General features: G+C 43.0%; 1 protein-coding gene across 1 annotated transcript; it reads right to left on the bottom strand.

Annotated features, from left to right (window-relative positions):
• Nucleotides 1-3,858: 3,858 nt before the first annotated feature.
• Nucleotides 3,859-10,333, bottom strand: klf6a (Kruppel-like factor 6a). Its single transcript, XM_034132416.1, has 4 exons — nucleotides 10,000-10,333; nucleotides 7,834-8,416; nucleotides 6,914-7,037; nucleotides 3,859-6,454 (listed from the first exon to the last, which is right to left on the bottom strand). Exons 1-4 carry the CDS (start codon nucleotides 10,099-10,101, stop codon nucleotides 6,403-6,405), a joined length of 861 nt encoding a protein of 286 aa, XP_033988307.1. The 5' UTR covers nucleotides 10,102-10,333; the 3' UTR covers nucleotides 3,859-6,402.
• Nucleotides 10,334-13,357: the final 3,024 nt, after the last annotated feature.

The following is a 13,357-nucleotide window of genomic DNA, read 5'->3' as shown; positions in this document are numbered from 1 at the left end:
TCTTCTGCTAATTGCAACATGGTAATTAGGTGTAGAAACTAATTTACTATGGGGCTTCGTTTAAAGAAATATGCATTATTCAAGGGGAATCCAAGAAGGAGGAGAAGGAGGAGGAGGAGGGATATTAGGGTAGCAGGATCACAATAGTACTGATGATACTTGTGTTTTTGATGATAACAGTGAGGATTGAAATGGGAATGAGAAGGTAGAGGAGGAAGATAGCATCCATGATGATGATGGGGATGATGGTGATTATGGCACGCTGCTGGCGACTGGGTGCAGGCAAGCCAGGAACATAAAGGAGGGTCATTGACCTCTGATTTCAGTCCTATTTCCCCTACAAGCCAAGTCCTAATAGACTCCATTAACAGGAAGAGAGGGAGGGAGAGAGGGAGGGAGAGAAAGCCCTGATGCTGGAGCTTTCACAGTAAAGTCTGCATATGTGATGACTTGCAGTCTGGCTGGCTGAATGAAGCAGGCTCAGAGCCTGATAACCACCTCTTTCCTTATTATTTCCCCTCATTTAACTCAGTGTGTGCCTCCATCACAGTCCATTTTCCTGCGTGTGAGTGTGTGTGTGTGTGGACAATGACATCTCTCACTCCCGCAGCAAGTCTGTTATTTCACAGCAATTTTGGATAATGATTTATTTTACTATCCACGATTGGAAGGCCTTCCGCTTGAAAGGGAATGATAAAATAGTAATCCCTTTGCAATTATGCAGCGAGAGATAGTCACGTTCACTGAGATTCACTGATACGACTGACGTGGACAGAGCACAGCTTTCAGATGACGGTGAATAACAGGCATTTACCTCTTCTCTGTCACAAGCTCACTATATAGCATGCACAAACACTTTGAAATACACTGTGCATACGTGACAAAGGGTAAACAAGAAGCTAGTTTTCGCATGTTTATTTATAATATTTGAATATTAGTTGTAGTATTGTTTGTATTAATATTATTGGAGTGTTTTAAGCAAACACGGTCCTGCGGAAAATGGTGGAGAGTTTGTAAAGGTGTAAAAGACACTGCTGTACTCAATGAATGCGTTGAAGCCGGAGATGTTAACGCAACCTACACACGGTTCCGTCGCATTGACGCTTGCCGGTGGGCGCTTGGGGTTAACGCGACCAACAACCAATCACATCAATCTCCCGCTCGCGGTTTAATAATAATAATAATAATAAATTGTATTTGTAAAACACCTTTCATTGCTAAAAGCAATCCCAAAGTGCTACAGGAGGCCTAAGAAACAAACAAAATAAACAAAAGGTTTTTAGGCCTTTCTTGAAGGCGAGAGTGGTCTGTGGAGTCCTCAGTGTGCCATCCTCAACGAGGCCGTGACAAATAAAAGAGCAAGGAAAGAGCTCTTGCAGCGATGACGATGTCCAGAAGGCGGATGTGTTCTAACAGAGGCTATGGCATGGCGGAGTGCCGCCATACACCGGGGGAAATCGCATGAAGTTACCAGCGCGCTCTTCCTGGTCGAGAAGGCGGTGCTTGAATGCCCCACGCTGTCTCCTCCAGCCGCACCACGTGAGGAGTCTTTATTAGGTCTGTCTACGTGATGCATCTCAGGTCCGTCCTCAGGTGTCTCATTAGTGTTCAAATAGCCTGCCAGGTAAAGCATATGGATTTTTTTTTTTAAAAACAAACCTTAAATGTTTTGAAAACACCACAATACAACTAGTATGTATACTGTACTTCAGTTATGTCACACTACAAGGACAAAATAATGCCTGAACCAAACGGTTCTCTTACAGCGTCTTTTGGTTGATATTAGATGGTCCTTTTTCCTGACACGTTTGCATTTAATCAAATGAGTCTGGGACCCAGACAGGGCAGTTACCTGGTAGGTGGAAAAAGCACTCGTATCTTTTACATAAGTGAAAGTAGCAATAGCACAATAAAAAAACAAAACCATTTACAAGTAAATGTCTATGCCCTTTTTAAATGCGAGTATTGACTGAAGTACTGATGAATCAATGTGTAAGCATAATTGTACTGTTGTACTTGCTGGAGGTGCAGCTACTTTTAAGTACATTGTACGCTTTATCCCAACCTAGGGGTTGAGTCTCCTCCAAAGAGAGTGTACAATTTAATTATGCTTGATTACATTCAGGCAGAGCTGTGAATCCCCTCTGCTTAGGTAGGCGACTCAGATTCAGCCGTTCTCCACCAATAAAAACTATTAGAGGTGATTACTGAATGTAAGTATGTTGAATGATTATGCAAAGAAGAAAACAACACCATAAACATGTATTGGATTTTATGAAAAACTCAAGGGATTATAACTTTAAGTAGATAGTTTATACCTCTTGACCTATACAGTTTGATGGTTTATTCCAATGTTCCCCAACCTAGGATTTGGGCCAATCCCAACAGTCTCCAGATACATCTACTGTAAAGGGCTGTGGGATGATTAATGGAAAGAAAAGAAAAATCCAAATACTTCAGTACAAGCACCTCTAAAAGACGTACTAAACATCTTTGGTTTCTCTCGTCCACTGGCTAGCCATTAAATAAATCTTTCCAAACTGTGACATTGCGATAGGACACAACCCTAGATCTTATGTGCTCCCCTGAGACGTTAAGATAAGATGTGTGACATCTAGAAATGATGAATTGGTTCCCTTAATCCTTTGGGTTTTAGACTGTGTCACAATATCAATGTGGGAAAGCATACGGAGGATTTGAAGTCTGGACACATCAAAGCAAATATGTGATCCACATTTTACGAGAACTTGTACACATGATGGTCCACTTCACAAGAGGATGTCCCACTTCTATTGCGAGGATGTGAGTCATCTGCATGGAAATGATATGCAACATGTGCCTGACTTCTTTTATAAACAGAATCTGAGCCTGCAGAGTTTTATGAGCAGGTCCAGTGAAGAGTTTGGGCTCGCTGGTTGCCTTTCTCTGTATCCTAGGTCGATTTGAAGTTGAGAAATCAAGCAGGGCAGCAGTTTTGAGGGATCAAGGAGATGTAGCATTTGAGGCAAAAACAACACTCTTTGCCACTCCAAAGCTGGGAGGTACTCCAAAGCGAGCTTAATTACCAACTGCAGGCGAAGATTCATTTATAAACCACAGGGCTTTTACTGGAAATCAGAGGAGCTAATAAGTTGCCTGCCCATTCTAGGTCATCACCGTAAACATGGGAGCAGAGAGGAAGACGCTTTTAAATCTTGTTTTCTTGTTAGTTTGTGACTTAAACTCAGCTCTTTGGTTTATCCACTGCTGTTTTGTATCATTATCTATGTCAAGTAGAGTAATTATCTAACAAATGTATAAAAGCTGCTCTCTAATTAAATGCCAAGGGCTGTAAGAGATGGAGATAAATTATTTATACTGCTTTGATGAGCTAGCTAGCTCTAAGGAGCGAGCAGTCAGTCGCTTTTAGAACTGAAAACACTGCAGTGAGCTTTTATAGAAACTTTTCCAGGGGGTGTTTGGGGAAAAATAAGTGTTTGCCACTGGGAGCGTCAGGTTTCTGTGTTTAGCAACCGGTTTCTGCAAAGATATAATTTGCTCGTTCGAGGGAAGGATATTTTCATGCTGGTATTTACAAGGCAGGATGAGGTGAGGACATTTAGAGCTTCTAGCAGGTAAACAAAGAATTTTATATTGCACAAAGTGGAAATTCTATTTTTAAGTGATACATTCTAAATGTCAGATATGTGCCCCCGGTGCTCACACACTGACACTAATCTCATTGTGTCCATATTACTGCAGCAGAAATGTAGCCATTCATCCTCAGCACGCTGCAAACCTCCCACAGATAAAGAAAAAGCTTTCACAATAATCAGGCAGAACTGAGGAGAATCAACAAATGAGACAAAGGAAGCAAGCCAAAGTCAGATAAGAATTTCTTATTATTCCAATAAAAAATACATTCATACAGAAATATAACAATTTTGCAAAACAATTTCAAATAAAAATGTCATAAAGCATAAACATAACAATTTTACAAAAGTTTTTTTTTTTTCCTTTTTTTGTATACAAAGATTCAGTTGAGAACAAAGATCTGTGTGTGTGTGACAGAAGAAGTTGGGGTAGTGGGATGAAGGCGAATGATGGAAAAAGATGCGAGCAAACACAGGGCTTAATCAAGGCTCAATTACCATTTGAAAAGTATTGGCTGCCGTTTGCACCGAATGGATGTTCCTTTCCTTTTTGCCCACAAAAAGGCACTGCCAGCACTCCTCAAATCTATCGCAGCAAGCAGTTTCAACTTTGTACTCATCTTGTCTCTTTCACTCGCTGATCTGAAATCCATAAGTCGTGCTGCAACATCGAATTCCTACAGCAGTGATCTGGAGTGGGTGGCACTTCCTGAAACAGTAATAAGTATAAACCCTACAATGACTATGGTTTGGTCCCACTCCACATCCAATAACAGATCCACCTTTAACGGTGATACGGTCATTGTTTTTTTGTCCAACTTCCATGTGCACGCTTGATCTTTATCTGCTCCCCCGGCCCCCCCCCCATCGCTCGCTCCTGTGGTTTTGATAATACTGTTGCAGCTTGGCTAAAACAACGCTCCCCAGACAGGTCAATAACCAACCTACACAGTCAGCAGTCTGTGACAGATTCCATGCCAACAAAGCCTTCAGCAATTCATTACTGAGAGGCAGTACAAGGCGAGGCCTGTCCGACTGCAGCCTGTTAATTACAATAAATCTTTAGCTTTTTCTTCAGTCCCACTTGCAGAGATGGAGGGACAGAAGGGGGGGGGGGATGATGGTGTTGGAGATGGTGGGGAGGGAGACTGCGAAAAAGGAGCAGCACTGCACACATTTGTTTCCCTAGTCTGGTTGTTTTGTACCGTAGAGCTGTGTGTGATGGACTGGAGTACAAACTACACAGTAGCTTTTAATAAATGAATTTAACTGATCTAAACATATTTACATGTTCTGACTTGATTGAATGTGATAACTGGCGTTCCGACTCGAAAGGTGCTTTTATCTGAAGTTTTTTTTTAGCAACGCGATTAATGGTCAGAACAGATGCGGACAGCGGTCATTAAACACAAAGAGGTGCGAGTTAATGCGTAATTGAGCCTTGATCAAGCTTTTAAAATCACCCATATAACAAATGTGACTTCCACGGGGAGCAAAACCACCGCTACCACAGGGCTAAGTCACTTGCATAAGGCACCATTAAGGTCAACAGTGCATTATTAGATCAAAAAAGTAAATCAAAATGACTCCTCAAGGCATAGGATGAATGAGAGAATGAGTAAGCAGTGGTGAAGTCTCCAGCCGGATGAAGAAACGGATGAAAGAATAAAAGAAGAGGGAAATCATCAAGGCTTTATGTACAATATTGTAACATTTAACCGTCCGCACTTTAGCTGCACTTTTATTCAAACTATTTGCAGTCCTGATTACAGTGGAAACATGAAATGAACAAACCCTAGAACCATGCAACACCTGTCTATGATACTGAAGTTATAGTATAGTTGTGTTATAACTCTAAGCACACAGCTTATACAATTGGACTACAAATAGAGCTTTGTAGCTTGTAAAAAAATAATAAACCAGGCTACATAACACATTGCACATTTAGTAGCTGCACCAAAAACACCAAAAAAGCTCCTGTCATACAGTGACCGGGTGGGGGGGGGGGGGGGGGGGGGGTGTTTTGGGTCACTGACCAGAAGGGGGACACGTCCTCCTTCTATAAAGTCAAACCCAAGGCGTCAAAAGCTTTGAAAGCTTCCGAGACCAGCCCACCCTCCTCCCCCCCCCCTCTTGGTGCCAGACAGACAGGCAGGAACTTCCATCCTGCCCCATCCTCACACTGCCACCGGGGAAACACAAATTCCTCCCAGAAACCCATTCAGTCCACAGCGACATCGGTGCCAGCCCCGCACCATCCATCAATCCAACTCCAAAAAAAAAAACCCTCTCCTCTTCCTCTCCTCCCAGGGGGGCCAGTCAGCCGATCTCAGACATTCACAGTGCACACATGCTTACCTCAGACAGTTTTGTAAAGTACCAGTGTATCTGCTGTCCGGGAGATGTCCCCCAAAAACATCATGCACCATACATACAGATCATTCACTCTTTTTGTTTGTGTGTGTGTCGTTTTTTTTTTTTTTTTTTTTTTTTTTTTGTGTGTGTCCTTCTCAAAAAAAATGTCTTCCCCATTCCATGATTTTGTCCTTTTTCGTTGCAACAGACAACCTTTCAGAGCGCCTTTCTCCAAAGAGAGGTCCCGGAGGCACTGGGTTTCAGTATGGTGCAAAACGGCATGCTTTGGCTGGAACACACTCCCGCCACTCTGCTCTGGGACAGTTCAACCAAGAGACTGGTCGGGAGACGACATTTGTTTTTTTTCTTTCCAAACTTTCCCCTTTTTTCCGCCTTGGTTGGAGCTTGCCCTTCTCTAGACGTGCCTCTTCATGTGAAGAGCCAGATGATCGGACCTGGAGAAACATCTGTGGAGGAAGGGGAGAAGGAAGTCAGTATCAATACAAAAGATACTGAAACAGGTTTTGTGCTCCAGTGATTACCAATAGATAAGAATGTTAGCCTTTTACATCACATGCTTTGTCATAATGGAAGCATGAAATTCCTTCTGAGAACAGGCCAGAATGACCTCCTTCAAACAAAGTATGCAATTGAGACACTTTGTAGATGATCTCAAACCTAGTTTTGCAATGTCTTAGCTAACATTCATACCAAGGCTTATATTGGCTGATTTATCCATGTAGCTTTAATGTTTAGCTACCTGAATAAAATGCATCAGTGCTTCCGTTCTTTAAAGACATGCATTATTATCTAGATGATGCAAGAATAGGGGATCACATCAGGAGAAATGTGGTGCATGCCTCAGCTCTGTGTTAAAGGCTTATCAGAAGTCTAGTGACGTTCCTTCAGACAAATGGCTGGCTTACCTGTCACAGTGACTGCATTTAAATGGCTTGGCCCCGGTGTGCTTCCTGAAGTGCCTGGTCAACTCGTCGCTTCGTGCAAAACGCCACTCACAGCCCTCCCATGAACACCTGTAGGGTTTCTCACCTGCAAGACAAACATTAGGGGCGATTAATTCAGCTCAAACACAAAAGGAATGGTTTTTTTATCCTGCTCAGGCTGTGATTGGTCGACTCTGCGCTGTTGTCATTCAAATTCATTCAGATCAAATCATCCAGGGGCCAGGGCAGATGACATAAGTGCTGACAAGTCACTCGAGACCCCGATTCCACAGAACCGGTTTGATCACTAGCTGTGTTTTGTCGACCACCTGAAACATGCTAAGAATGCTAATAGCGATGCTGCGTAGGCGAACATGTGAAATGTATAAGATGAAGTAAAAAAGACAATTTCACGCTTTTAATCAAAAATAAGAAACGCTCAAATGACCATTCAAAGCCCTTCCAGCTCGGTGCCCCCTGGCTCCCCGCCCATTCACCCCTTTCCCATGGTGAAACTCAATCTGTTTTCAAGTCCTTTTATCTCCCATGTGCAACCCCTCCCCCCTGTTCGCTCCCTCCCTCCCTCCCTCGCTCACTCACTCACTCAGTCAGTCACATTCCAGATAGATTAGGTCACAGTTTAGGTATCCAGCCATGCAGAGCTAATACTCGCAGCGCTCCAGCTGAGGACATCATGCAATGTGGACCTTTAATTACATTGCACAATGGACGGACAATGACGTTAAGGTGGAAGACTGAATTAAAAGCACTTCCGCCATCCGCTGTTTTAAACACTATGAATGAATTGGCTTGAGAACAGCTGAGCAGACCCTTCTGTTTACATTCATCACACGTGGTCATGATGTTGGTAACTTAGGGTTGGATAGGAGCTTGGATCTCACCTGTATGAGTGCGCTGGTGTGCTTTTAGGTGGGAGCTCTTTGTGTAAACCTTGCGACAGCCGTTGAAGTGACACCTGTGCACTCGCCTCCTGCCGTCTGGGGACGCGTCCCCGCAACTGAGTCCCGTCTTTTCTGTACTCTTTGCCACCCCGCCGGTCCTGATTTTGCCCGGCAAGTGCGCCTCGGCATGTGTGTTGACCCAGCCGTTAGTCACGACACCGGGCTCCGAGTTGGCCTCCGGAGAGGACGGGGGAGTGCTTATGATGGATGGGCTAAAAGGTCCAGAGCCAACCAAGACAGAGCCCAGAGGGTTGGAGGTAAAGCTGTGTGTGGGCGAGAGCTCCTCAGAGCTGTCTGAAGCTTCGCTGCTGGCGTCAGAATTCACACTGTTGGTGTCCAAGATTTGGCTGTCATGATTGTCCTCGTCCTGGGCCGCGGGCAGCTTTGGGTCGGACTCGGCCTTGGCCTTGTCCCCGCAGACCAAGATCAACTTGCCCCAGAGGTCCTCCTGGCTGTCGAACTTGAGTTCTGCCGTGGAGACGTAAGGCTCGCTCTGAAGGTAGCGCTCCAACTCCAAGCATGTCTGGTCGAATGAGAAGATTGAAAAAAACGAGTTACAACAAACCCCAAAGAGAGGATTTTCATTCACACCAGCAAATTGCTTCTGTGTGGGAAACCCTTCTAAATGATGCATGTGCACATACCCAAAATGCCTAGTGTGGTGTAATATTTGCTAAGTGCTTACAGCAGGAAACATTAAACAGGAAATAGTAGCAATTACAGCACTTATCTTTAGTGTACTCTTAGGCTCATACTTGTAATGAGCAGGTTTAGATATAACAGCTGTTAAGATTAATGGATGGAAAGATAATCAATCATTTTTTAAGCAAAAAAGCCAAATATTCGCTGGTTTCAGCTTCTCAAAAGAAGATTCTGCTGCTTGTTTGCATTAATTTAATGTTTAATGACATATTTTTGGTATTGATTGTTTCTGATAAAATAAAATAAAACACATTATCTTGGGTTTATATGAATCAACTCGAAAACAAATTGAATGTATTTGCATTGCACATTCCTAGAGTCACTGATGTACTCCTTTTCATAATAAGGGCTCATCTCAAACATCACCACATGTGCCCCCCACCTCAGCTTCATGTCATGTAAGCAGACCTGATCTGTCATCCCCTCTGAACTCCAATCCTCCTGCACCTGAGTTCAGCCACACTAAACTTGCTTTGTCATTTCAACACTTGCATGACTCACTGAACAAATCTAAAGTCCTTTTAAGGAAGCCGCTCAACTTCCCCCCCCTCCTTCCTCCAACATGAGCCATGCAGATGCTTTTCCTCATGCAAACCTATGACATGCAATCACATCCTTCCTCAGAGCCAGCCACTCCACAAGATATTTGACTTCAGAGGGCCATTTAAGTTGAAAAGCAAGGGGCCATTCATTAGACAGCAGCTTTGACGGGGCTGATGTAAAAGAAAAATATTTCCCTCCAGGCTCCTGCAGCCCAACAACATATTTTCCAGCTGTGCTAGTGCCTACTCATGCAAGCAGGAATTGGCCCTGGCTGACATTTGATAGTGCCATGTTGTGGAGCACATTCAAATTCAAGAATAATGAGTTTTTAAGGATATTATGGCTTAGAAAAACAAATGATAAAGCTGAAACAATATCAAATGGAAAGCTGATGTTGGTTTTGAGACTGTGGCAAAACAGACCGACTGAATCATGTTGTAAAAAGTAAATTATTGGCTCATCTTTAGAGCTGATCCTGAGCCAACGCGCTTCTAACATTTTGAATTAACTGCCGACGTGTTTGAAATCCTACTTCCTTCTAGTGAAACCAGCACTCATGCCCTGAAAGCAGCCAATGAAAGGAGAAGTCAAACTATAGCAGGGCAGTAAACGCAGCACGCCGCTGCTTGTATTACTCTGTGCCCATTCATCTTGGAGGAGCAGAGTCCAGCTGTCAGACTGACACACTGATCCACTTCAGAAAACTTCATAAGGGAACCGATCGTGAAATATCGCGTCAGGTGAACGGATGTGCGCGGTGTTTACAACCGTTATGATGCGAGTCACTAATTTTGCGGTGTAATCTATGAAATAAAAGCAAAGCGTCTCAGTTCCGCTTCTTTGAAAAGAACGTATATTCACCTGCTGCCAGTACTCCTCCAGTGACGGTAAGGCTGAGAAATAGCCCGTGTCGTGAACTATTTGAAGTTCTTGAAAGATGCTGCACATGGGTAGAACATCCATTTTCCAGAGTTGGGTTAAAAAATATTAAGCTGCAGTTAAATGTTAAAAAAAACAACCGAGCGGAAGCGATGAGAGCGGTCCCCTGCGATGCAAGCCCGTAAAGAAGCGCTCGTTTTCAGCAGCGGTACAGCCGAGCGTCCGTCCGTCAGTCCCCCCCTTCTTCTGCTTCTTCTTCTTCTCTGCGTTCAAGGTGTTTGCAAACACTGCACTGGACTAGATGGGGAACAACTGCGCTCTGCAAACTTCCCTATTCAAACCTCCAAGCCCGCCCCCCCCCCTAACCCCCCCTTACTCACGGCAGGATTACGCCTGCATCCGAAGAGCCAATCAGCGTCGAGCAGCGTCAGGGCTTGCAAATGATATCACAGTCAACCAATCCGGGCAGGCCTCTGATTTAATTTGGTTCCTTCTCCGTTTTAATTGGCGCGTTTAACTTCCAGTGTCTCGCCGCTGATTGGTTGGTTATTTATAGGCATGTATATAAGCGAGTGATGGGCTCTCTGTCCGTGCAGACTTTTCTGTCGGCGACGTGTTTCGCCACAGACAGCGCCTGTGAGCCGAAACAGTTCTATTCCTCTTCAGTGGAAAACATCTCTCTCTCTTTCTCCCTCTCTCTGTAACTTTGTCATAAGTAGCACTTGCAACACTGCTGTTTAAGGAGAGGAGTTCACCAAGCCTGTAACTGTGGTGAAGTGCATGTTGACATCAGCAACTGAATACATGTCTTGGGACACAGTGACTAATGGATGGCAGGATATTATGTGTTATCAAAGCACGTATGCCTTTAGAGGAAGCATTTGTCCTCACTTCTCTCTGACTGAATTTATATAGACTTCTGCTTTAGTTCTGAAAAAGACCAGAGTTGCACTCTCTGCTAAGTAAGGGTTTCACAAGTGCATCTTGCCATTAGTTAAAAAAGCTTTTATCAGCTAATTTACACTTAAAAGAGCATGCATCAGATTAAGATTCAAAGGAGTTCCCAGAAGTTAAAGGATTTGTTTTACCCCAGTTTAGTTATTATGATTCATGGAGAAACACTTGGTGATTTCCCAAAACATCTCAGACCAGAATAATTTCTCTGCACCCTCTTCAGGGAAGTGGTTTGCAACCTTTTTTTGAAAAAAGGGAAGATATACGTATGACCCCAAATTAGTGTCAACATTAGCTACAACTGAAAAGTGATTTTCCCCTCAAATATACAAATTCAAGGGTTTAAGGAGGTTTGTTGTTTTTCTTTAGAGATAGAAAATAGAGACAAGCAAAATGTATTTTTTTTTCTTTGTATCCATTTATGGAAGAAAAACTTTTTTTATAAACTTCTTTTTTTATTGGAATTCTAGGCTTGTATTGCATACTTTTGACATTACACAAAGTAGGCTAATTAGAAGTATTTACACTATAGTTTAATTATACCTTACATAATTCCACTATTGTCTGGTGATACCCAGCTTTAGTCCCTCATGAATGACTCTTCATTCCAGTAACATTCCATCGCATATTTGGCAACTCTGTTACGTCATCCCAACTTATGCTTATCATTTCTTCTTTGCAGAAGTACTCGCGCGCCACAGAGGCATCTCTTCCTGCTGCATTTCCATAAGTTCACAGAATGAAGTCGTACCAGAACCTGGCACGCCATCGCCCGATGAGATAAACAACATTTCTACACAAGTCCCACATTGTCTCACGAGTTGCAGTATTTTCTGCTGCTGGCCCAAGCAGACAACTGAGTGTCCTTTGTGCTGCTCTCAGCTGTGAGGCCATATTTGTCACCCATAGCATCTGATTTAGTCATATGGCGATGGGATGCCTTGTGAAAGCCTGGAGCTGGCCTCAGTGGCCCTGCTGAGGAATTCCATTCTGCTTTTATGTCACTAATGGGGCTATTCATTCAGTCCCTGTAGAACTGAGTGGACACTTTGCTTTGAAGAGTCCATTTCAAAAACTTCTTCTATCACCTCAACTTATCATTGCACAATAACACTCATTATTTATGCATTTTCCAAAGTTGCTAAGGCTTACACCGTCTGTGTTTGATGAATAACAGAGTACAACGCCGGGTCCCGCCGGAGCATTAGTGGGCAGCTCGGCAGTAATCACTTCCTTCAGAAGGCCTCAGATGAAGCATTTAGAGAATGCACGAGGTCCTGCATGGCAGCTTTTATCTTGGAGAGCCAGGTCCGCAGCTTTATCATCGTTATGTAATCCCAGCCCAGCCAGTAGCCACAGGAAAGAGCAATTCCAGGATGACCCATTTTAATGCATCACTGTCAACTCAATTAGTGAGTTGTTCTAAGGGGTTTTTCTGGGCAACCTAGGTGCTCTGGAGACCAGCTCTTGTATGGTTTTCCATAATGTGTACAGGGAATATTTAAAGACCAAAGGCTATTCCCCAGAGTTCATCATCCTCTATGGATGTTTTACAGGAGCTGAAACGGAAAAGATTAGCAGAGAACTTGATGCTAGGAAGAATAATCGTCAACTATTTTGATAATAATTTAAATTAAGGCAAACAAAATCCAATATTTCACAGGTATTGTTGCTTTCATTTGTCATACATTTGAGTAAATGATTGAGTGCTGTTGGTTGGAGATAACTAGAAATCTGCTTAATTAAAAATAAATGCAATGGTCTTAATTTAATAGGGTTAGGGTTAGGACTCAGGTGCATTTTGTTTTGTTTGCAGAGTAAAACAACTTCAAATACAACAAAATACAAGTTGTAAAGCTAAGAAACAAAAGTCCTTAGAGGGTTATAGAAGGAATCTCAACTCAATAAGCATTAACACAATTCTAACAAGGCAATAAAGGTTTGTTTAATCCACTTTAGCAAAAATAGGTACACCATAGTTACAAATTTGGGGCGAAATTTGGTACATAACAACAGTATACTTAACAGTGCCAATGGTGCATAATGACATGGTATTTTTTTTTATGTATTTGCCTGTAAGTGTCATAGAAAAGAAGCAGAGTCAGATTTATTGCCTAACAATGTATAAACAGAGATGACGGACTCAGATTTAAACGCCCTCTCATTATTTCCCTGCTTACCATCAGAAGGCCAGTTAGTAATGAGGTACAGCGCTGTTGATAGAGATGCATCGCTCTCCGCGGGTGCCACTGAAAATTTGTCCAAGCTTAAATAAAATGAGAATAAAAATAATTGATTGGAAATCAATGCACATACATCATTCACTCTTTTGTTAAAAGGAGAAATGGAAGGGAAGAGCGGGGTGGGGGGAGAGCTCCTGGAAAAT

Source organism: Trematomus bernacchii, unplaced genomic scaffold, assembly GCF_902827165.1.
Source record: "Trematomus bernacchii unplaced genomic scaffold, fTreBer1.1, whole genome shotgun sequence".
Classification (NCBI taxonomy): Eukaryota; Metazoa; Chordata; class Actinopteri; order Perciformes; family Nototheniidae; genus Trematomus; species Trematomus bernacchii.
Note: the sequence above shows the minus strand (reverse complement) of the source record. Positions and strands in the feature narration are given on the sequence as shown.